This window comes from Phascolarctos cinereus, unplaced genomic scaffold, assembly GCF_003287225.1.
Source record: "Phascolarctos cinereus isolate Bilbo 61053 unplaced genomic scaffold, phaCin_HiC Scaffold_5;HRSCAF=322, whole genome shotgun sequence".
Lineage (NCBI taxonomy): Eukaryota > Metazoa > Chordata > Mammalia > Diprotodontia > Phascolarctidae > Phascolarctos > Phascolarctos cinereus.
This window is the reverse complement of record NW_027555958.1, coordinates 127,567,448-127,593,869: the sequence shown is the minus strand read 5'-3', so window position 1 is coordinate 127,593,869 and position 26,422 is coordinate 127,567,448. Positions and strand designations below refer to the sequence as shown.

Genomic DNA, 26,422 nt, shown 5'->3' with positions numbered 1-26,422 from the left:
GTGAAAAGGCTTTCTCCTCAGGTCTGTAAGAAATGGAGGACAGATGCTTTCACTCCCTAGAATGTGCAGCCCTTGTCTCTTAGGGGTTTTGGCTGTCATACGCAGCAGTATTTACAATAAAAGAAACAGAGGCCTCTTATGAAGCCAGATTTGGTCCTCAGTCATATTAGATATGGGACAGCACAATTTATCCAGTTGTGTGATGCACCGATGGTATAACCAACTTACCCAAGGGTCCACCTTTCTATTTCAATTTATCAGTTTAAATTACATGTGCAGAAAGTATAGTAATTTAGGAAATAGTTTAAGAAGAGTTACATTGAACAGCAACTAGTCCTTCCAACAAGTCTACCTGGTTAGTGCTTTCTAAACCCAGAAGCCCTCATATTCAGACATCACCTGAGAACCCATGACAGTGTCTATATCACACTTTCTGTGAAGTCTTATTCAGCATCCAAGTTTAAATGATGGCCTTTGTATGGCTTTTTCTTTCAAATTATGCATCCAAATTATGTGCCTCATTAATCAGTGAGGGTAGTAGCAGTGAATAGAGCACTGAGCCTGAAGTCAGTGATTCAGAAAGGCCTGAGTTCAAATTCAGCCTAAGTAAGTCACTCAACCTCTGTTTGCCTTCAGTTATCTCTACTACAAAATGCTAATAATAACAGCACCTACCTTGCAGGAGTGCTGTGAGAGTCAAATGGAACAATAATTGTAAAGCGTAGTGTTTGGCACATAGTAACAGCTACAAATATGTTAGCTATAACTATCATTGTTATTATTATCATCAATATTATTATTATAATTAGTTCTGCCCTACAAGGCAAAGATGATTAGTAGTAATCAATGTAATGAAAATAAGAACAACTGATATTTATTATAATGCTTTAAGGTTTGCAGAATCTTTTTTTGCAAAACACTTTACAAATATTATCTCATATGATCCTTACAACAACTTCAGGGAGGTAGTGTCTGAAACAAGATTTGAACTCAGGTCTTTCTAATTCTAGGTCTAGAGCTCTACCCACTGCACCTCTCTCCACCTGTCTATAATCAAGAAATCAATCAATAAACTTATTTTTTTATTTAAGTGCCTTCTATGTGCCAGCCATTGTGCTAAGTGTTGGGATACAAAAAGAGGCAAAAAATAGTCCTGTTCTCAAGGAGCTTACAATCTAATGGGGAAGACAACATGCAAACAAATATATACAAAGCAAGCCATATATAAGATAAATATAAATAATTAAAAGAGGGAAAGCAATGGAATTAAAGAAAGATTAGGGAAGGCTTCCTATAGAAAGTGAGATTTTAGATAGGATATAAAGGAAACAATAAAGTTCAGAAGTCTGAGGTGAGGAGTCTCCTTAACAATAAAATGGGGATAATAATAGCCCCTACCTCACAAGGTTGTTGTAGAATGCTTAGCACAGAGCTTCACACATAGTAGGTACTACATACTTTTCCTTTTAGTTTAAAAGTATTCCATTTTTTTCAAAAGTTCTTTTATTTTCTCTAATCAAACCATTGCTTTTTGCCTCCAATAGTTTCTTCCTTTTGTTTAATTAAAATTGTTTAATTAAAATATTCCTCTGTATGCCTTGTATCTGCCACTATCACAGAATCTCACATTTTAAAGGGAGCTAAGAAGGTGTCATCTCTTTCAACCAGTACTAAAGAGTAATACTTTCCACAATGTTTCCAGTTGATAACTACTCTCTGTGTCCAGCCATTGCTGGTGATGAAAACGAACCCCAAAATTTGAAATCATTTTTGAAAGAAATGTATTTGGTATTTGATAAATGAGAGAACCAGAAGAAATTATGGCTCCTTGTCCAGTCTCTGTGAAGTTTACAGTATAGTATGTAGAGTTCAAACAAGAGTACCAACACTAACTGCAAGTAGAACTAGTTAAATATAAGATTGCAGAGGGGGCAATCCTAGACAAGATCCATTGAGATCTATATAAGTAAACATAAGCACTCAAATTAAGATAGATTAAGATGTAAGGATAAACATTCAAATTTGAGGAACCCCAAACACAAACATTAGGTAGACCTAAGACCTGGGTGGAATCCAAGCATCCCTGAAGCCTATCTAGCTTCCCCTGAGAGTGTCTCTAAGCTCAGCCTGACCTCTAAGTAAGCTTTAGGGCTAGACATTTTCTAGCTACATAAAGCTAGGTTCAAACAATATCAGCAAATGATAAATAATAAAGTATTTTTTTCCATACCACTCAATTAGTTCCATTTCTGCTGACTTCCATCTAGCTTACATCTTGCCATTTGAGATAGCATTAGAGACTTTGTCAAATGCCTTGCTGAAAATCAAGAATGTCAAATGTTTGGATTTTACTGTGGCCGAAAAGAACACAGGATTGGTTGTGATAAAAATTATGCTGTCTTCTAGTGATCATTACTTCCTCTTTGAAATATTTATGTTATCACTTTAATTATATGTTTCAGAATTTTGCTAGGAATAGAAGTCAAGCCAATCAACCTATAGTTTAAAGACTCAATCCTATATATATATATATATATATATATATGTATATTTTCAAATTGAAGCAGTGCTTAACCATCTTAAGTCTCCAACTTAAGATGAAGGTTCACCATGATTTTTTCAAAGATCACAAACAGTGGTACTTGTGGCAGGAGTGATAGAAATGAAGGAACAGATAGTAATCACCTTGAACTGCCAAGTAGTAAAGTTAGGACTCAAACTCAGGTCTTCTTACTGGGTCTTTAAGTGTTCTTGATAGAAGTCCCTTCCAATTCTTCCCCCACCATGTTTCCTCTACATAAATAACTGTGATGCAAGTAAGTATTATATAAGTACAAATGAGAGGTCTCAGCAGAGTTCTACGAGAAATTTGTGGAGGTAAAGCTCACTTTCACCTATGCAGAGTGGAAGGATCAAGGAAGGCCCCTTCTAAAGAAAGTACCACCTGAGTTGAGCCTTAAAGGAAGGTGAGAGCAGTTTCAGTAGACCAAAATGAAAAGGAAGTCCATTCCAGATAGGATATAAAAAAAGGCATAGATATGAGAGAGGGGACAAAATGGTGACTAGTTCAGTTTGCCTGTAAAATAGAATATACAAAGGAGAATAGAATGAAATGTGGATAGAAAGATGAGTTGGTTGAGAGATTTTTGAGGTCCTTGAGCAGCATGAGAACTTTATGGTTTATTCCCTTGGCAAGGCAATAGCTGCTGAAGGTTTTTGAGTAGAGAAATAAGATGGATCAAACACATCCATAGATTTTCAAATCCTTCTTGGTCCTGTATTTCAAGATAGATTCTGCCAATGCCTAAGCTGTGATTTAGTCACCTTTAGAATCTACACTAGGGTACAATCCAGTCAGTGCATTTTTTTTACTTTAAAGTAATAAAAATAACCTATTTTAAAAAGTTAATGCAGATCTCAGAGGTGACTCATTTAGAACTTCTGTTGAAGCCTGGCTCATTATTGTGTAAAGAGACCATAATCTCTGTGACATTGTGTCTAACACCCAGATGGTTATAATCCTCACTCTTAAAATTTTATAATATTCTAAATGACTGTGGTTCACTCTAACACAACTAACTATATTTAGAAGAATTAATTGTTAAACTCCCAAGTACCATACAGCATATGAATAGGATAAGTAGAAAGTATTTTCAACACAAAGTAAGAGAAGAGACTGGAAAATATGAAAATGAGTTCCCTTAGGCACAATCTCAGAAAGGCTACATATAGAGGTGTTGTAAGGCTCAAATGAGATAATGGACACAGAGCACTTTGCAAGACTTAAAGCACAATATAAATGCCAGTTATTATTATTAGCCTGCAGTCACCAGGCCCCCAGTCTAGAGATGACTTTATTCCCTAAACCTTCTATTGCACTCTTGCTGAGCTCTAAGCAATGTTTATAGAGCAATACAGGAATGTGCAGCTAAATGTTTAACAACCAGGCTGGGTGAGGAAAAAAAAGAGGGAAATATATGCACACTCATTTTTTAAATTTTAATCTGTATTATTAACATTTTTTCTTAAGTCTAGACAATCAACAAACAATAAATCAAGCCCTGACTTATAGCCAGTTTTGACATATAAGTGCTCACACTGAAAATTTAACAATCAGCTCCAATACAGCTGGTTCCAGCACACCCGGATTACATATCGATCATCATAGCGATTATACATGGACTATTCCCACAGACCCTACATTGTTAGGGAATGGAGGTGGGAGGGGAGAGGATACACTGTGGAAGGAGGTTGAATGGAGTGGACTTTGACTAGCAATGTTTTGTGCATAGTTCGTGTAGTATGGCATGTAAGAAAAGCACTATATTTGCAGCCATAGTACAGTTTCTTGGTTCAAATCCTGGCTCTACCACAGGCTAACTATGTGAGCTAACCGTGTGAGTAATCATTTAACTCTTTTAGGGCCGCAGTTCGTTCATCTACAAAATAATGAGGTTAATCCCTAAGAATATTTCTAGGTCTAAATCTCGATTCAGTTTTTTAGAATTCAATTCAAATCAGTTGATGGAATTGAACTGAAGTCCTCTAGGAATAGCCTTAAAAAAAAAAGAGTGATTAGAGAAGGCAGAAGGGGTATCCTTATAGGTTCCAGAAATGCATTCTATATGTGTCTGATGAGATTTCCCTGAAAAATTCAGAGGGAAACTATTCCTGGGCTGCTATGGAGACATTATCTGAGTCCCACACTGAATCTCACAGTTGAAGTAAGAAATTCTGGTATAACAGTGTATATGCATCATAGTAGCACTATTATGTACTATAACACCACTTGTCTCTTCTTCCAGCAGTCCTATGGCTTATGAGTGACCCTTACCTAGCTTTTTACGGTCACCATTGTTCTTCTCCCATTCCCCCAACAAACAGCTGAGCTAGTGGGTAAAGAAGCAATTTCCCATTATCCTTGAATTGATTCCTAAGGCAGCTATATCCCTGTGCAAAGTTGTATAAATGATTCAGAGTACCTTCTTTGGGCTGTTGATTTGAAGAATATCTAAAGTGAACTTTGTTCAATGACCCTGTGATTATTAATATCAAGAAAGACAGGGAGACATGCTCACCAACATTACTCACCATTGTCATGAAGAAGGTCCATCATAAAGTCCAAGTTAAAGAAAAGCAATGGACAGCTCATATTGCTATCCATGTCATGTAAAGAGAATATGAGGAATGTCCCTGGCACATTGGGTGTGTCCCTTCTGTTGAATTTATGTGTGTGGAGAGGTGGGGAATGGACAAGAGTCACAAAGGATGAGTAGACATGGATGGAATACAATCTGTATTCCTGGCAGGATTACCCACACCTATGAGATCAGTGGAGTATATAGAAAACAATAGAATACTCCCTGTTATTCAATCAGCAATCATTTAATCCAAGTACATTTAGCAAGTGTTAACCATATTCTAAGAACTGAGGTTATAAAGACAAAAAAGAAACATACTTACCCTCAAGGATCTTACATTCTGTAATGTCAGGCCATTACTAACAAGACAATAATCATGTAATCCAGGAGATTCCAAAAGTCTTAATGCCGTTTTAAGTTATTAACTTTGTTACCATTATTTATTATAAATAATAAATTGTTATTTTTAATTATTATTATAAAGACTATTAATTGTAAGGCTTAAAACTATTCTAAGACTGGAGATGCCCTGTATTCAGATATGGATGGCAGGGGCTCAAAATAATGTTGATTACAGTTAAACCCACAAATAGAAAAATGAAAGGGAAAACTTGAATTGGGTATAAAACAAGAAAAAAGGCAGTCAAAACTATGCACCAGATAGAATGAAAGTATCATGTTAGCACCATAAAAATGTCGGAGTTGGAAGAGGCTTCATAAGGCATCTGGTTCGATGTGTGTCTTGGCAATAATCTGCTCTACAACATCCCCCACAAATGTACATCAATATAGCCTCCACCGTAAGACACGATTGCTGCACAATGCCTCTGATGAGACATGGCAAGCTTAGTACACAGTATTTCTACTCACATTTTGAAATGGATCTAGTAAGTCATTCACACTTTATAGTACCTGTGTAATTCACTATAAAACATGATCAGTACTTATATATTTTTTAAAGAATTGAGTAGTAAAATAGAGGTAATTAAAAGTGGAGTGAACTTTCAAGATCATCTGATTGAATTTGCTCCTTTTTACTACATTTTAATGATTAGAAAACAGATCCAGAGTAACAAAATTCCATGGCCCAGTTCCAATGGGTAACTGAGTCACTTTGGAAGCCCACATTTCCTCATTTCAACTCAATAACTCTTTCTATTATCCCATGCTACAACTTGGCTAAAGTCTAAACCCTTAGCAAGTAATGCAGAATTTTTGATCATTTACATAATTTGAACTAGTGATGAGCTCTCCATTACTGAGATGATTCAAGTAGAAGCTGGATGACCACTCAGAGGGTACATTGTAGAAAGGATTATTATTCAATATTAATTAGCTGGACTAGATGATCTCTGAGGTATCTACCAACTCTGAGATTCTCCTAATTCTGATTATCTCAGCATGAGGAGGGAAAATTGCCAAGGTGGTACAGCAATGGATGGATAGTAGCCACATCAGGAATGTGTGTGTTTCTAACTCTTGTAGAAAAATCTCAGGGGGAAAAAAAAGAAGAAATAGTGATACACTCGTTGATGTCACCTTTACTCTAGGCAGTTGACATTTTGGTATTTCCTTTTGATTTTATCATAGAAAAAGAGACAAGCTGTTGAAAGTGGGAAACAAGAAACTGAGAAAACATTAAAAGAGGGCAATGACATACTTGATGAAGCCAACCATCTTGCTGATGAAATCAACTCTGTGATAGATGTGAGTATTCTATAACACTCAAACAGATTTTCAAACATATCATAAGACTGGTACAAGTTCTAGTAAACATCAATAGGAAGTTATATTCTGTACTTATATACATATTGGCCTGATGATAGCTCAAAGAAATTCAGTGTCTGTTTTTTTCCTTCATAAACATAAAAGTCATGTTCAATATTAATCCAAATGATACAATATTTATGGTCCTCACTTGTAAGACATGGCATTGCTATCCTACTAAACTTGAAAGTTTTCACATAAGACTGCACACACATGTACATGCACACACACATGCAGTCTAGATCTTCTCTTCCACACAGGCAAGGGATATATCTTATTTAAAATATGATGTTTATAAGCTGTATTTTGTGTCATACATGGCATTGAGGAGAAATATAAGCAAAGCCTTATCTAGCTAAATATCATGCAGTATATCACATATATGTAAATGTAGAGTCTCAAATTTCCATACATGTATCCTTTACAAATAAATAACACCATCCTTTTGAGAGTTAAATTTTTTGTGGAAATTTGCTTTATTCATTTCCGAATTTATTTCATTAAATTAGTGCTTTAACACTCTGTTGCCTTTTTACTCCATGAGGTCAATTGACATTTAACTAAAGGTAATTTTATTAGTAAATTTTATTAGTAAATGAGAGTATATGATTAGTAAAGACAGTGTATTATTAGTAAAGAAAGTATATTATTATATATTAGAGAGTATTATAGTAGTAGTAGTAGTAGATTAGTATTTTATTAGTAAATGAGAGATTTTGTTTGGACTTAAGTTGCTTAAAGTTTCTCCTCTCCTCTCATCTTCATAACAGTTTGTTAAGGACATGCAGAAAAAGTTGCCAGCAACATCTGAGGAACTTAAGGACAAAATAGATGATCTGTCCCAAGAAATTAAAGATAGAAGACTTCCAGAGAAGGTGTTACAGGCTGAAGACCATGCAGCTCAGCTGAATGAATCATCTGCAGTGCTAGATGGGTATGTGGGCCATTGCTGGGGATTTCTAGTACATTTATTGTTCTCAGATGACTTGCCTGATGGAAAGAGCAGAAAGTTGCTTTCAAAGTTTGATTGCTGTAATTATGAGCATACAAGCCACGTATCCTTGCTGTGGTGCCTAATTAGTCAGGCTTGGACAAAGCCGTATGGAGCAGCATCAAAAGTCTCCGTTGAAAGTAGATGCAAATTGGGTTTGGGTAGGGAGTATACATAGCCTTTGGCTAAATTTAGAAAAAGATCTTTTTTTTCTCAGCATAGAAAGCACAGTAGCTGTCTTATTACCATTTAAAATAATAAAAATTACATATCCTTACGCAAGTCAGTTTTCTTTTTGCGGTTGTATGGTAGTATATGTTTTAAAGTGTGGCTTTTGATATGTGACCATATAGAGAGACATTGAGTGATAAAGAGTAGCTTGGGGATTTTCAGTGGAAAGAAGTACTATCCAGTCCCATGGCATTTTTTTCAAATCAATAAAAACAAATTTTTGAGGTATCTACTATTTGGAAGACACTGAGCAGATTACTTATTTCTCTTGTATTAGCAATAGGGACAGCAAGTAATTTCATTGGTATAGGAAACTCCCAGATAGAGAAACCTCTTCTACCAATGCAGATTGGTAGCCTCTCTGAAATTTGTAGTCTTAGGAAGTCTCCAGGAGCCCTGGGAGACTAACTGACTGGCCTAGCATCACAGAGGTCAGAGGTGTCAGAGGTGGGGCTTGAGCACAGGTCTTCCTGGTGTCATCACCAGAGCTCCATCCAGCCCTTAATTGTGTCACTTGGCTTATAATATGAGGAAAACATTTTAACAAATAAATTTCTTTTGCATTAAAACCAGTGTGCTTCATCTATGACCTAAAATCTAATCCAGGTTGTATTACATGCCACATACTCTGATCCCATATATGTTAAGACAGTTGTTTAATAAGAAGATTCTATTTTGAAGTATTTTTAAAGGGATTCAAAGCTGGTGTATGTAAGATGATGTGTTATAGCTTGAAATTTTGATAATGGATTTAACTTAAATATATACCTCTCCCCATGATTTGGAATTTCAGTAATTAATGCTTATTAGCAAAGACCAATTAAAAGCGCTATGATAAACATTCTACTCAGTAACTATTTTCTTTTTGATTGCCACCTGGGGCCATTCAAATAGAATCCTCGAAGAAGCTAAAAACATCTCCTTCAATGCTACTGCAGCCTTCAAAGCTTACAGCAACATCAAAGACTACATTGATGAAGCTGAAAGGGTTGCCAAGGAAGCCAAAGGTCATGCGAACGAAGCCACACAACTGGTAAGAAAATCAGCATCTATGCAAAATACCTCAAGTTTAAATAAGCTATAATTTTAAAAGAATTAAGTGAATTGCTTGTGTAGGATAACAAACTGAAGTTGTATTTCCTCAATGCTCTGGTTTTTACATGAAAGGAGAGGTAATCACTGAGTATTGTGCATGTTGTCTAAACTATTCTTTTCTACCTGCTGGACAAAGTTGGGCCCTAGATGGCCCTCTATTATTACTACTTTTAACTCTCTCATATGCCTCCCTGAATGGGCTGTTGGGTCAAAGAGGAGAAAGAGATAAAGAATAGTGTAACATATGACATCATCAATGATATCATGACAGCAATGACATCATTGATTTCATATGCAGATGGTGAGAAAGGTTACTTGGGAAACAACAGTCTCTCTAGTAGTCACAGGAAATCAATATCATAAAAAGTATAACACTCAAAGGAAGAAAGTTTTTTAAACCACCATACCAGACATTATACATCCAAAAAATTTTTGTCATTTCAAAGAAGTCATTCTGAGAAGCTATATACTTATTCCATTAATGCTTCTATAACACAAACTCTGGGGCTACTCTCCCAAAACCCTATTCATACTGGCAAGCTGGATCCCTACAGCTCAGCTACTATTTTCCCCCTTAAGAATAAAGCCAGGCCTCAACTGGTGTGAATAATGAATCCCCTGAAGTAGACATATTATTCAAATTTGCAGTGAGTATTTCCATTTCACTGAAACCAATTACCATATTTTACATAATGATAACTTAAAATCATGAAAATTTGAATGTATGCTACCATTTCATGGGATTTGTTTTTTGCACTAATCAGAGCTTAGCTATAACCTTAAGGAGTTGGGTAGAGGGCAAAGGAACAGTTCTAATATAATTGTTCATGAACCCCCACTGCTGTGCTTCCCCATTGATTATCAATTGATATCAGACAGACATGATTTGCTCCTATAAATAGATATTTACTAAGATGGCATAGTAACAATGGTTGGTACCAAACATCCCCCAGAACTAGGGGCATACTCTCCAACAGATACATATAGAGTCCATAGGTAAGTGGGCTCAAGATTAGAGAGTATATGTAACAAAGGTATAATTATAATGGCTCCTGCTTATTGGAAATCCATTTCTCCCTTTGTAGAAATCTCATTAAGTTTTTATTTTACAGATAGATTGATAGATAGATAGAGATAAATATACACACACACACACACACACACACACATATATATATATGTAGTAGCTTTCTGCTGGGTTCCTTAGGTCTTGAAGTAGTCATTTCTATTTGTAAATAGTCTGTCTTGGGTGCCTCCTATATAGATGGTGCTATCAGTTATTGTTCACTCTACCAATAAGTCCCAGATCTTCTAAATCTTCCAAACTTTCTAAGTTCACAAGGTCTTCCTCTGGCTAAAGAAGTGGGGAGGAGATAGAGGTTTTCTTGTCTTTCTCTCTACCTCATCCCCAAGCATTCTGTCTCTGAGGGTTGGCTGAAGCTTTCTCTTCTAGTCTAGTCCGTGACTTGAATGATGAGTTTCAAGACAGTTCCCAATATACTTCCTATGTAGCATCTTTTTGTTTCATCCAATGGCTTTAATTCTTTACAAACTTATCAAGACTTTTCATACCTAGTTTAACAACAACAACAATTAGTTACCCACTGTAGCTGGATCTTAGAGTGTGTAGAGGTATTTAAATTATAAGAAATCTAGAAAGGTAGAAAGGATTCAGATGACAAAGAGATTTAGGAGTTAAACAAGAATTTCTATTTGATTCTTTAGGTTAATAGACCACTGGAGTTTACTGAGTAATGAAGTGACATGGTTAGACCTATGCTATAAGAAAATCACTTTGGCAGCTGAGTGAAAGATAGAATAGAGAGGATACATGAGGTATAAAATAGAGAATACATATTTTAATGAGGCCAATTAGATATCTATCTCAATAATCTGGGCATGAAGTGCTTAGCAAATATATTAGGGTGGTGGCAAGTGCGAGAGAAGAGAATAGGAGGAAAGATGTTTTAAAGGTAGAAATGACAGCATATTTCAAGAGATTCAGTATGTAAAGTAAGTATGAGTAAGGAGTTAAGGATGACACCAAGGTGACAAGCCAATGTAACTAGAAGGATGGTGGTAACCTTGATAATAATGGGGTAATTTTGGGGAAAATATAATGAGTTCTGATTTGAACTTGTTGAATTTGAGGCCCTGTCTAGTTAGAGATGTTCAAAAGGCAGTGAGGTATGACTGAAGCTCAGGGAGAGACTAGGGCTAGATATCTAAATCTGCGAGTCATCTACATAGGTGTAATAATTGAACCTATGGGAGCTGATGAGATCATCAAGTGAGATAGGATAGAGAGAAAAGAAAAGAGAGCCCAGAAGAAAGTCTTGAGGGACATGGTTATTGGGCATGACAAGGAGAAAATCCAGCATTGGAGACTGAGAAATGGACAGACAATAAAAGGACAAGTAGACAAGAGCATGCTCTGTGTGTGTGTGTGTCTCTCTCTCTCTCTGTCTCTGTCTCTGTCTCTCTCTCTCTCTCTCTTTCTCTCTTTCTCTCTCCATACACTCATAAACAAATAGACTAGAGAAAAGAGAGTATCCAGGAGGAGATGGTGATCCATAGTGTCAAAGACTTCAGAGAGGTCAAGAACGATGAGAATTGAGAAGATGTCATTATATTTGGCAACTGAGAGATTGATAGTGTCTAGTATATCCCAGGTACTATGCTAAGCACTGATGAACAAATCAGAAAAAGAAAGACAGTCCTTTCCCTCAGGGAGTTTACAATCTAAGGGGAAAGACAATACACAAAAGAAAGCTGATGGGGGTGGGGAGGACACCAAGGGATATCTGGGATGGTGACATCTTCAGGGACACTGAGACCAATCAGAACTGCAGATGAACAGTGAAGTGATAAGGTTGGAGAGACAGGTTGCTGATAGATTATGAAAAGCTTCAAGTGACAAGAGAGTTATCTTTGCTGCAGAAGTAATTAGGAGACACTGGAGCTTATAGACTAGGGTATTGACATGGTCAGATCTGTACTTAAGGAAAATGACTTTGTTAGCTCTGTGGAGGATAGACTGAAGAAATCTACAGTTAAAAAGATAAGGTGATGTGTCACTAATCAAAATTAACAAATGGAAAGTGGAATGATGATGTCAGAAACCACATTGCTGAGGCTTTAAAAACAAGTGTGGTGGACAGCTGGGTTGTGCAGTGGATAGAGTGCCAGGCCCGGAGTCAGGAAGACCTGAGTTCAAATCTGACCTCAGACACTTACGAACTGTGTGACCCTGGGCAAGTCACTTAAGCCTATTTGCCTCAGTTTCCTCATCTATAAAATGAGCTGGAAAAGGAAATGGCAAACCGCTGCAGTATTTTTGCCAAGAAAACCCCAAACTGGGTCATACAGAGATACAACTGAAAACTGACCAATGGCAACAAACCTATTGTGGGTAAGTTTCTCAAGTTTAATAAAGTTTAAGGGGAAGACATATTATAATGGTAGCCAGTAGGAATAAACAGATCGAGTGAGAGATTTTTAAGAATGAGAGAGATATAGGTGTGTTTGTAAGTAGCACCAAGTCAGCCAGTAGATAGGATAGTGAAGATTAGTGAGAGAGTCACAATTATAGTGAGGTGAAACTTCTGAAGACAATAGGAGGAGAGGGGACCTATGGTGCATGTAGACTGGTCTTAGCAAAGAGAAGGGCCATTTCTTCATTTGAGACAAGGATGAAGGGGAAATAGTAAAGGAAGATGCCTCAGACTGATGTAAGATGAAGAGCAGGGGAAAAGAGAAAGCTCTTAATGAGTAGCCTCTGTTGTTGTTGTATGAAACAGGATCATCAGCTCAGGTTTCATGGGAAGTTTGAGGAAAGATATGAAAAAGTTTAAAATAACCACTGTGTTGTATGATACAGTGAAGTCTCTGCAGAAACTTCTCACTGTTCAAACATTCTTTCAGGATAAGTCTCTTTCTTTTTCTAAAGTTAATTCTGTGGCCATCAGTCTAACAGTTAATCATTTGTTTGAATGAGTCAAAATCTCCGACTTTTTGACATTTTTGTTGATCTTCACATGATTAGACAGTTGCAACATGCATCATTATAAACATCTTCCTAAATCCAGGGGTAGGGAACCTGTGGCCTTGAGCTATATATGGCCCTCTAGGTCCTCAAGTGTGGCCTTTTGACTTAATCCAAACTTTAGGACTTTAGGAGCTCGAGGCTGCAGCTTCCCCACCCCTGTCACCTATTTTAAGCTTTGTATGCCAGTCTGAATCTCATGCCTAGCCTAATACTTCATCCCTCTAAGTTTCTTTATATATATCATCTCTTATTTAGCTATTTAAATTCTAAAATGAGATATTAATTCTTGCCTCTAAATGAGCTCCTGGTTTTGTGTGGACTTGAAACTTCTGGTCACTGCAGCTAGTAGCACAAGCTTGACTGGCCATTCTTCAAAATTCTGTTGCTTCAAATTTCTCTGTAATGAGCATTCATTCCAATCCACACAAGAAAAAGAGGCTCTAAATACTTTGTTCCAGATACTTGTATATTCAGCATCATAAGAGATCAAAAAGTTCCCTGTATCATGTAAATTGAACAAAACACAATTATTTCTTGAGTACCGAGTGTGTATTCAGCATGTATTAGGTAGGCATTGGTGAGAGTAGGGATGGGGAAAGGCAGAATACAGAGGAACTAGGCGATAGAATCCATCCCCTGAAGGAAATTAAAATCTAATTGGGAGCTTATAATTCAGTTAAAAACTTTTAGTGTTCTTTCAGAATCCTACATGGATGTTCTAACTGTACTCTGTCTGTGGCTATGTCAATAAGGTCACTGACTGAACCATTACAAAAGTGTTTTGATCACATTCTGTAATCAACGTTATCAGTCCCAGTTCTTTAACAAAGTGCTTCAGCTGGAGTGACTGAAGAGTCTTGCATGTTACCTCTGCTGCTTTGAAACATGTTAAATTAAATGGATGAATAAATGAATGAAACAGTTCATTACAAACTAGAGGAGAAGTTGATTCAATCATCAACCAAAATTAATTTTGCTACTTAGCACAAAAGGCTATTCTGTCTCTCTGTCTCTGAGTGTCTTGCTCTCTCTCTCTGTCTTTATCTCTCTGTGTGTATCTGTCTCTGTCTTTGTGTGTGTGTCTGTTTCTCTCTCTTTTTCTGTCTGTCTATTTCTCTCACCAAAGTTATTCTGTAGACAAAAGGAATATGAAAAATTGCAGAGAGAAAATTTAGAAGCTTCTTGCCTACCCATATAGGCCTTGCATATAGCAGCCTCTAGTAGTAAGCATTTGTTGAAATGAATGAAGAGAAGAAATAAACATTATCAACTCAATTAAAACTTGGTTCATACTAATTTTTTTCTTTCCAAGAAGAGACAATTGTATTATCCCCATTTTGCAGATGAAAAATATTTAAATACCTGAATAAAGCTAATGGAGATACCAAAGGAAGCAATTTGTTTTTTAATGGACCACAAAGTAGATAGAATATTTCCTCCGAGTTCAGTGGATTTATAAGAATGGCCATTACAATATACATATGCAAGAAAAATGCAATTTACACTTTTTTATTTTTTAATTTTGCTTTTAATGTCATTATGTAGTTATATATGTTGAAAAATTATACTTGATAAGAATAAAATAGAGCTATTACCTAGGTAAAACTGAAATCCCATAATGTAGAAGTTCGTATTGTGATTAGAGCTACAGATAAACACAGATGTATGGGGAATTAAAGATCTCATGTTCAAAAGCTGAACAATGAAAAAAGGACTCTAATCCTTTGAGTATGGCGCAGACAAAGAAGAGTGTGTATTAAGTGAATCAGAAGAGATGAACAGTAGTCAAGAAACAATGTAGGCAATTATAGTGTGATAGAAGAAGACATAGATTAGACAGGCAATAAAGCATCCAATTTCCATATAGAGAAGGGGAAAGGTTAGAATAGATCATTTGAGAGAGAAAAAGGAAATAAAATAGGAAAAACCACAGGAGAGGCAAATGAATAACAAGAATGACTCCAAAGCATAATTGAGATAGCACTTCCAAAGGAGCATCTTTTTTCCCCTTTATTCACATGACTCCCTACTTATGTGTACAGGTATACAGCCACAAATGAAACTGAAGGGGAAATGTGAGTGAGAAGAATGATAATTAATTAAATAGTTAGAGAAAAGAGCAAAAAGGCATGGAGGTTGCATGCAGTGTTAAGTCACAGAATCTCAGAACCTGAGGGTGAGGAGGGGCCTTAGAGGGCATCTGATCCAACTTGTGTGGCCTACCCAACAAGTCAGTGGTCATCCAATCACATCCTGACACCCTCTCTACTGAGAAGGAACCTACTCCTTGTCAGCCCGTTTTTAGATAGCTCTGATTGATAGGAAGGTTTATTCTTTTTTATTTTTGTTTCTTTATATCAAGACTAAATCTGCTGGTTTAGCTCCCACCCATTGCTGCTATTTCTTCCTTCTGCAAACAAGAAAAACAAGCCCAATTCTTCCATGTGACAGCCCTTCAAAACATTTGAAGACAGTTATAAAAGACTGCCCTCTAGCCTTTTTCCCCCCTCTGGATTGAGCATCTCCATTTCCCTCAATTGATCCTAATATGGCAAGATTTAGAAACCTTTATGATCATTGTCACTACGTTCTGAATAGGAGGATTTGGAGGAAAGGAAAAAGAAAATAGGTAGTTGTATTAATAAAAATAATTAGATTGTGAGTTCCTTGAGGTCAGGGGCCGTTTTTGCTTTTCATGGTGTCCCCCAGTAGGTAACACAGTGCCTGGCCCATATTTAGTTAGCGCTTCATGCTTGTTGACTTGACTTAGTAAGTCATCTAAGGTTTGCAAAATACTTTGCTTATTTTATCTCACATAGTTCTTGCAACAGCCTTGCAAAATGGATGCTATTTATTATTCCTATTTTATGTATAGGAAATTATGTTAAATGACTTATGGGGATCACATAGCCAGGAAGTCTATGAAGCAGTATGTGAACTCAGTTCTTGCTGACTCCAAGTCCAGTGCTTCAATCAATCTGCTGCCTAGCTGTTGTAGCTCTAAAGTAGTAAGACAGAGAATTTGCTTTTTAAGACTGGGTAAGGGGAAGAGTACGTGCCTTAAGGTCGGTGTGAAATCCTTCCCTTTCAGTTACATCTGACTCTTTTTGACCCCATTAAGGGTTTTCTTGGCAAAGATACTGGAGTGGTTTGCCATTTCCTTCTCCAGCCCATTTTATAGATGAAGAAACTGAGGCAAACAGAGTCAAGTGACTTGCAGAGTCACGCAGCTAGTAAGAGTCTGAGGCCAGATTTGAACTCAAGAAGATGAGTCTTCCTGATTTCAGGCCCAGCGCTCTATCCACTGAGCCACCTAGCTGTCCTCCAGTCTTTAATACCCAGCTTAGTTCTCACTTCCTATATGAAACCTCCTCCAACTATTCTAGCCCACATTGTCTTCTCTGTTCCTCTCAAGAATTATTACACTCATGGGCAGCTAGGTGGTGCAGTGGATAGAGCACCAGCCCTGAAGTCAGGAGGACCTGAGTTCAAATCTGGCCTCAGACCAAACACTTGACACTTACTAGCTGTGTGACCCTGGGCAAGTCACTTAACCCCAATTGCCTAAAAGCAAAAAATAATAATAATAATAATAATAATTATTATTATTATTACACTCATATCAAGCTCCACAAAGTGTTTTTTTTTCATAGATGCTTATTTTTACCCCCTAGTAACCTGTCAGCAAGAACTTATTAAACATCTACTATGTACCAGACACTATGTGATAGGGTTACAAATACCAAAATTGTGATCTTCAGGACAGGGACCAGAACTTCCCCTCTTGATTTTCCCAGGAAGCTTAGCACAATGCTGAGACTGTTAATCATTATTTATTATTATTATTATTAATCATTTATTATTAATTAAATAGGCATATGACAACGAGAATTTTTACATAATCATAATCCTTTTCTTAAATGATGCTTTTTTGGTCTTTTAAAGAAGACTACAATGATAAATTGTGATGATTTTTTTATTGTCTCCCTTTTCTTTTTTGCTTTTTGGGTTTTTACATTAAGATTAAAAAGCATATCTAAAATACCCACTTTTGGTCAAAATGCTATTTAGTACAGTTTAAAATTGGGCATAATTACAGTGATAATATTTTCCAAATCAAACATTGAGGCCTGACCTGATAGAACATTCCGTTTGAAAACGCTCATTAAAAGTACACTTTATTTTCTTGAAACTGAGACTGTACCAGAAAATCTTCAGTGTATGGTAACTATAGGTTATAGTAGGCACCATTAAGAATATATTTGTTTAGATATGAATTCATACAATATACTCTTCAACCAATCTCCTTTACTGTTTACTTTTTAAAATTGAGTAAGCTACATGGCAGAGGGAGCATATTGAAGTTTTTTTAAAACACATTTTGTCTATAAAGGCCTTTGTAAATATTATCTGAGTACTTATTGCAATCAAATGAGCAAAGATGAGTGTCAGCCAAGGCCTAATTCCTGCATCTCATACCAGTTCTGTCTTTCTCCCTTTGCATTTCACCCACGCCTTGTCTTTTAGTCCCCAAAGTAAACCACAAACAACAATTATTGTTTCCTAATAAATAACTCCAATCATCAAAATTAAAATTCTGTGCAGTGCCGTGTTCATTCTCTAGGTTCTGAAACCAAAGGGAAAAATAATCTGAAATCATAATTGATTTGACAAGTGCATCTGCCTCTGAAACCTGTGAACCATTGCTTCTCTGCCATCTGCAATTCAGTAGTTTATCTGAGCACTGAGGAATGCATACAGCACCAAATACTCAAAAGCCAGACCTACATTGCTGAAAAGAATACTAAGGTTTTGAGTCCCCCATGAAGCAGTTGCATATTAAGCCCTTTTTTTTTTCAAGTCGATTGAAGTTTACATTAGGTGTGCCCCGTGTATATAGTCAGAAAGTTGTCCCTGACTCCTTCCTTCATCCAATACATATCTACTGTCATGAAAACCTGCCCACTCTGTCCCCAAAATATCTCTCCCACATACCACCTCCCTGAGCATTCATAAAACAAGAGAATGTCATAACAAGAGAGTGTCTTAACAAGAGAGGGTCATAAAACAAGAAGATAACAAGAGGAATGCCATTAATCAAGACAGTGTCCAGTTCAAAGCCCCCTGATCTTTATCAATCATAAACAGGAGAATACTCCTGATCAGCTAATTCCAATCTTGTGGTTGTTGACACAGCAGGAGAACTTTGGCACAAAGGATTATTGGTATGTTAACTCAGAGTGAGCCAAAATGTCTTTTTTTTGATTGGCCAGTCCAGATTTTTGGCCTCCTTCAGGTGATGAAAGGCTCAAGCGAGCCTAACATACTTAATAACACATTTTACTTCATTCCAGTAATAGTCACCTTTCTATAAGCCCTACCCTCCACCCCAATTCTCTTTCAATTTAGACAAGACCCAGTGACTTCAGTTATAATAACCAATATTGTTGTAGTTTATTAAAGTTTGTGAAGTACTTAATATGTATTAGCTCATTTTTTTTCATAGCAACCCTATGAAGACAGAAATTATGGGTATTATTGTCTCCATTTTAAAGTTGAAAAAAAAACCTCTAAGTTTCAAAGAGATCAGGTGGCTTGCACATGGTTTCACAGCTAGTTTTCAGAGACAGGATTGGAACACAAATCTGCTTGACATCAAATTCATCACCCCATCCACTATACAATCCTGACTCTCCCACTTGCCCCAAAATCAACAAAGTACCATGGTTAGTTATCAAAGGTTTGTCCTGAATAGTCTTCCATTCCCTAAGAACATTCCGTACCTTTGTCCATGCCATATCCTACACCCATAATGCCCCCTATATCTCTGCCTGATAAAAGGCTACCTATATTCAAAACAAATGAGCCCCACGCTCATGAAATATTCCATCAGAAATGTTCTCTCCCTCCAATTAACTATGATAGTTTCTTATTTTATACTTATCATACTCTGCCTTATTTTGTATTTATCTGTGTATGTGTTTTATCCTACTGGATATTAAGCTCCTTATTGGTAGGGCTCACAATCCTGTCTACTACTAAAATTAATCTAATTTAGTCAAGCCTGGCCTTTACATTGTAAAACCCTCACCTCTATGGAACCTGACTGCCACTTGTCTTCTTGTTTCAATTAGTGTGTTTTCAAGAACCAGTTAATGAGGTTAAATGGGCTATGCCTCCACTCTAAATAATAATAAACTCTCAGCGACCTTGTACTTAATCTCCTGGACCTCAGTCTTCTCATCCATCAAAGGAGGAGGTTTCACTAGAAGCCCTCAGACATCCCCTCTCTAAATCTATATTCCTAGGAATGATTCTGGGATCCCACCTTAGTCTGCAGCTGCCTGGCCTTCACGCACTGCTGCGGGTGCTGGTCTTGGCAGTCTGGCTCACTCCTGAGAGTTGGAGACAGCGTCTGGGAAGCTGAAGGGTTGTCACGTTTAACATCTACCCCAACCATCAAAAGGCTAATCTCCTCAGCTGGGAAAACGGAGTCTCTCCTGATCTTTTTCTGTTTTTCTTCAAGATTTTGTCTCAAATTAAACACTCAGAAGCAAAGATCAAAACAAAACAAAAAACCAACTCGTTCATAATTACTTTGTTTCCTTCACATATCAAAAGGAATGAATGACACATGAGAGAAGTGTGGGATTTCTTGCCTCTTCTCTTGAGTTTCCTTGAAATAGTTCTTTTTTAAAAAATTTAATTCTGAACTTAAGAAACGAAACAAGTATTTCCATAGAACAGAAAAAAAGATGATTGCACATAAAACTGCAAATCTGTTATGTACATGCTATTCCTTTTTAATATATATGTGTATATATATCTATATATGTATATATATGTTAAAGTTTTTCCTTCCCTTCCCCTCCACCCATGGCTACCGTTAGACATAAATATGTATATATGTAAAATTATTCTATACACACTTCTATTTATCAGTTCTTTCTCTGGATGCAGACAGCATCTTCCTTCATAGATCATTTATAGTTAATTTTAGTATTTATAACAGTCAAAATGATTTTAGTTGCCCAAAGTTGTCCTTAAAACAATATTACTGTTACTGTATATAACGTTCTCTTGGTTCTGCTCATTTCACTCTACAAACCTTACTCTCCCTTCCATTCTAGAGGTTACTACACAGTGGCAAAGGATTGTACTATTCCAACTGCTTTCGAGTATAATTTCTTAGAGTGCTATTCTTTTCTTACAAGCATCTGTTTTTTATTTATAAACCACACATCACTTTTTAAACAATCACGTGGCACTTTTCCAATTCAATTCAGCAAAAATTTATGTGGTAGAAACAGAACAATCCTTGCCTTCACAGAGCTTACATTTTGGGGGGGAATACAATGTGTAAATATAAGATAATTTCAGAAAGGTGGAAAGACTAGCAACTAAGATCTGAAAAGGAGGAGTTTCTTAGGGAGTTGTCGTCTCCTTTTAAATGCTCCTTTTTATGTATACATAATCCATCAGAACACTTTAAAAACAGATACTTGGTACTTTTCCAATTCATTGCCAAAGATAAAAAAAAAAAAAAGAAAACCAACCCTCAAGTTTTTGTCTTTGAAAACCTTGTGTTTCCCTGGGGATATGATGTGTAAATAGATAAGTACAAGAAAATCTGATAAAGGAGGGATGACTAACAAAGAGAGGAACCAGGAAAGACTTTGCATCTTAGCGCCTGAGTTAAGCCTGGAAACTAAAGATTCTATCAGGCAAAAGTGAGATGGATGGGACGGCTTGAGCAAAGATATTTTTTGGGGGGGGGCAGGTTTTCAATTCTGATTTTGAGAGAAAATCTACATAGATGACAAGAAGAGGAGTAACGTAAAATAAGCCTAGAAAAAAAGAATCTAGAGACAGGCTTTAAATGCTAAGCTGAGAAGTCTTGTTTTATTCTAGAGACCATATAAATCTACAAAAGGGTTGTCAGGTTCTGGGTTGGTTGGTTGGTTTGTTTCTAAACAGAGGAGTAACAGACCTCTCCCACTGGAAAATTATTTGGTGGCCCTGTAAAGGTTGAATTTTCGAGTGTAAAGACTGGAAGTGGGAAGACCAGTTAAAAATCTCCTGCATTAGTCTATGTTGGTTGCTATGTGCATGGAGAGAGGGGAATGGATGGAAGACATTTTGGGGTGGGATAACTGACAAACTTGGCACCTGATTGGATATAAGGGATAGAGGGGAATGAAGAATCAGGGATGACTGGCTATACAGGGCAGGAGAAAGACGATGGTAAATCTGAGAAGACTGAGAGGGATCAATCAAACATGCACAAAGATTACTAGGAGAGAGTAGTCTCACAGAAACCAAGGGATAAGAAGTCATGGGGAATACCTGTGGTCAGAAATGGCAAAAGCCAACGCAAAGTCAAAAGGATGAAGGCTAAGAAAAAGATCATCATAACTGGTAGCCAATATCATCGCAGAAATTATATCCTTTAAAATATCCAGAGAAGGCTACTCCACCATCTCATTGGACAAATGCATCCTATTTTTTCACAACTCAGTCAAAAAGTTCTTATGGTTTAGTGATTTTTCCTAACTTTCAGCCTTGCTATTTCCTGCCAAAATTTAAGTCAATTTCCTCTGAACTGTCCTTGATAGAAACAGAGCAGATAATCACTCGCATATGTATGTGTGTGTGTTCTTCTATATACTTGAACAGTTTTCTTTATATAGAAGAATTTAAATATGAAATCATCTAAATTGCATATTCTCTTGGCACATTAACCATAGTGGAAATATGCCAGACTTGTTTTCTAGAATAAGTCATTTGCTGAACAGAGCATAAATGAAGCAGGTCAGAGACCATGTCAATGATTTTTAAATTGCTCTTCTTAGAAAACATCATCCTGTATCTTCTTAGAACCCATACTTTCTGTGAATATTAATGATGATCCCTGATAATGAACACTTTTCCCAGGAAAGAAATTTCTAAGGGAATATTCAGAAATAAGATTAAAAATAATATAGTCAAATATTGATAAACTTAACCCTTTCCAGCAATACAAGGATCTAAGACATCTCCAGAGGCCTCGTGATGGAAAATGCTATCCACATCTAAAGAAAAAACTATGGAAGTTGAATTGCTATTTTTTTTCTCTTCTGTTGAGTTTTGTTTCCTCTTTCTGATGGTTCCTCCTATTAGTTTTAATTTTTACTTACAACATCACTAATGTGAAAATATGTTTAATAGGAATGTAAATGTATAGCCTATATCAGATTGTGTGCCGTCTTGGGGAGGGTGGTAGTGATGGAGGCAGGGCCCAAGGCAAGATTTTTGCCTTTGCCCCAAAGAGAATCTGGCTCCAAATTGTCTACAGACCCCAGCTCTTATCTCCCCTTGAAAGCCCTAGCTTACCTTCAGATCTTATTCAGATGCGCCTTTGACCCTTGCCCTGAATAGAATCTGGCTCCTGTTTATCTACAGGACCCGGAAAACCCTTGAACCTTCAAATTTCCTAATCGACTCCCCTCATCTCCCTTTGAAAGCTTTAGGCTCCCTTTTATCTATAGGCCCCAGAAAGGCCTTCCTTATAGACTTCCTTTGTCTCCTTTTGAAAGTCCTAGCCCCACCTTGATTTTGTGCAGATGCCTTTCAAACTTCTGCCTTCCTGTTCCCTCCATTATCTATTCCCATTGCAATCTCTCTGACCTCCCCAATTAGAATCCTTACCTAGACCCTTTTCCCAACCCCCTTCTCTGGCCACCCAAAGTTACTTTAGTATTTAAGATCCACCCTGGCCCCCATTCAGATGCTGAGAATCTCACGCTCAAAAGGCTGAGAACCTCTCATGCCCACTAGTCTTTACGGGCGTCACCTGGTCAATGTGATTTATCACTAATAAACTTTTCCTCTGGCTGAAGATTTGAGTTGAATTCATTCAGCAGGGCCCGGTACCATGATCTTGGGGTCCCAGCACCCCAAAACCCCTAGACCTCTTGAGTAGGGAGGAAGGGGGAGAAAAATTTTAAACTCAAAAGGATATGAAAGTGATTATTGATAAATCAAAATAAATTAATAAAATTTTTAAAAATTAAATTAAATTAAATAGGTAAAAACAATATAGTCAGAGCCAGAATCCCCAAAATAATAATGCTAATGATCATCAAGGGATCGTATATTGAAAACTAAAGGAGATCTTCATCATCTCATCCACCTACTTCATTTTACAGATGAAGAAAATGAAATCTAAAGAAGTAAAGCAGATTACCCAAAGTCACACATATTATAGCCAGGATAAGAACCCTAGGTCCCTGACTACAAATCCAACACTATTTCTAACACGCGATGATGATAAAGATGCTTTTTGATTAAAAATCTAAAAGGGTTTCCTGAACTGATAGATTGCTTAGGAGAACATTAGTACTTGGCTATATCAATCAATCAAAAAAGCATTTATTCAGCACTTACCAGGCATTGTGCCAATAACTGGTGATACAAAGACAAAAGTGAAACAATCCCAGCACCCAGACAGCTTACAATTTAATGAGGGAGACAACATGTACACATGTAAGTCTATACATAATAAAAATAAAATTATTATAATATACAATAGTAGTAATAGATTAGCCATCCTTTCCCACTTCTTTCCCCATGATAGAATCTACATTTTTTTCTATCAATTACTATGCCAAATATCCAAGAAAAAAAATTCCTAAAGTTCTTGTTACTGGGTGTTCCCATTACAACAAAGCCTTCTGATAAAGCTGCTAAAAGTTGTTGAAAAAATTATATCCTAGCATCAGTAGCTTAATTTATATGACACATATGCTATAAACATTGCCCACAGACTTAGATACTCTATTTATGAATATGTATGAACTATAATTAACTAGGAAAAAAATACTTCTAAGTACGTCATCACTAGTCCTGAGATTAGCAATAAGCTTCAATGACATCAAGTAGTACTAAAAAGGAAACTTAAAATTCTAATAGATTGAAACAGCTTTGTTTGACTAACATCAGTTAGTTATCACGGGCTTACTTTCTAAACTTATAAGATACATGTCACCAACACTTATGGTTGATCTTTTTATTCAAAATGGCGGAGCTCCTCTTGAAGCAGTAAGGCCTCGTTAATTTATTTCCTGGAAGAATTCAAAGGAATAATATAATCTTCAACTATTTTAAGATGAAAGGATCAACAGAGAGGATGATCCAGCCATCCTTCCCAAGATAATTGCTTCAGCCTACTCAAAGAGCTAGAAGAGAAAAATTTCCAATTTTAAGTGAAACTTGATGATTTGATGAATGGAACAAGAATCAGGATCTGTCATACACTCAGTTCAGAGTGCCCAGTAAAATGTAAACCTCTTACAGGCAGGACTGTTTCATTTTGGTGTTTGTGTACCTAGTACGTAATACAGTTCCTGCAACATAAGAAATAATTGTTGTATGCTTGCTTGCTTGGTTAACTGAGAATGCCTTATTTATCCAGAAGAGCAAGGGAATGAATGAAATATTCCATTTAAGTACATTTGCCATAGAGCTGAAGCTTATTGCTTCCAACATCAAAACTTATCTCTTTCCAGCAGTTTGTGATGGAACTCTCTCAAATGCATTGCATGTTTCCCAGGCTTCGTAAACAGGGGCTTTTTCCCCTTTTGGTGATGGATGGAAATCTGTAATTTCATCAGACTAGGGAACACTTCATGAGCAAAATTTTTCCTATCAATGCAGATTGCTCTGCAATTTATAGTCTTAAACAGTCATATGGAGCATAATTTAACATTTTTGATGACTCAGGACATAATTATACAAATCGGTTACCGTACTTTGTAAGAATATTCCACAAACCCCTCCTAAAGAAATTGCCTTTAGGGGTCATTTAGGGCCCTACTGATGAGGCAGGGCTCAAACCAAGATCTTCCACCCTTTGCCCCAAAGGGAATCTGACTTACAGGCCCCAGACCCTCATCTCCCTTTGAAAGCCTTAGCTTTACCTTATTTTTATTCAGATGTGCCCTAAAAGCCTTAGGCTCCCTCTTGTCTATAGGCCCCAGAAAGGCCTTCCTTTGTCTCCTTTTGAAAGTCCTAGCCCCACCTTGATTTTGTGCAGATGCCTTTCAAACTTCTGCCTTCCTGTTCCTCCATTATCTATTCCCATTGTCTATTCAATCTTGCAGACCTCCTCAATTAGAATTGTTACCTAGACCCTTTACCCAACCCCCTTCTCTGGCCACCCAAAGTTACTTTAGTATTTAAGATCCACCTTGGCCCTCATTCAGATGCTGAGAATCTCATGCTCAAAAGGCTGAGAACCTCTCATGCCAGCTCGTCCTTATGGGCGTCACCTGGCCTATATGTTTTACCACTAATAAACTTTTCATCTGGCTGAAGAAGATTTGAGTTGAATTCTTGCAGACAGGGCCCGGTACCGTGATCTTGGGGTCCCAGCACCCCAAAACCCCTAGACCTCTTCACTACCATCAAATGACCCTATGTCATTGTACTCTTTAGTTCTTGTGTATATTCTTTTTTTTTTTTGGAGGGGGGCAGAAGAGTTGTCTCTTGACTTATCATCAGGCTGTGAACTCTCCTTGTTGCTATCATTGAACAAACACCTACTAGTTTACCCATCCCCACAATCATTTTTAATTTATTACTACTAACCTGTTAGGGAAAACACATCAATAAGCTTGTTAGAACTATGTGTTGACTAGTAATAACTAGGCTGTGAGTTAGGGCCTAGAGGAATTCACCTATGAATATCCCATCTGAGATTATGTCATATGAGGATCAGTCTAAGGAACTAAAAATAATCTGGAGCAGAGGGTGAACACTCGGGATAGGGATTATGATAACAGTCTTTGAAGATTTGCCTTGTGGAAGAGAATTAGTGTGAAAGAGTAAATTGTGTTCATGGCCTCATAGCACTGATCGGAATAATGGACAGAGGAGAAGTACTCCCACTCTCCCTTGAGGCTCCATGGGAGGACTAGTGAAAACTGCCAATCCCATCTTGACCTCCAGACTTAAGCTGTATCTGCATCTCACGTGGGTGATTCATGTTAGGTTCTTGCCTGCCATATGTCTAAGACCACATTTGAACTCAGGACTTCTTGACTCCAAACCTGGCACTCTATCCAGTGTGCCACATAGCTGCCCTTTCTTCAATAAAGGCACTTCTAATGT

General features: G+C 37.0%; 1 protein-coding gene across 1 annotated transcript in view; it reads left to right on the top strand.

The window, feature by feature from the left end:
• Window positions 1–26,422, top strand: part of LAMA2 (laminin subunit alpha 2) — a 790,327-nt gene that overhangs the window by 657,151 nt on the left and 106,754 nt on the right. Inside the window, exons 38-40 of the mRNA XM_078155150.1 lie at window positions 6,732–6,848; window positions 7,679–7,842; window positions 9,025–9,163. Coding sequence (XP_078011276.1) covers window positions 6,732–6,848; window positions 7,679–7,842; window positions 9,025–9,163 — 420 coding nt within the window. The remainder of the gene's footprint in view (window positions 1–6,731; window positions 6,849–7,678; window positions 7,843–9,024; window positions 9,164–26,422) is intronic.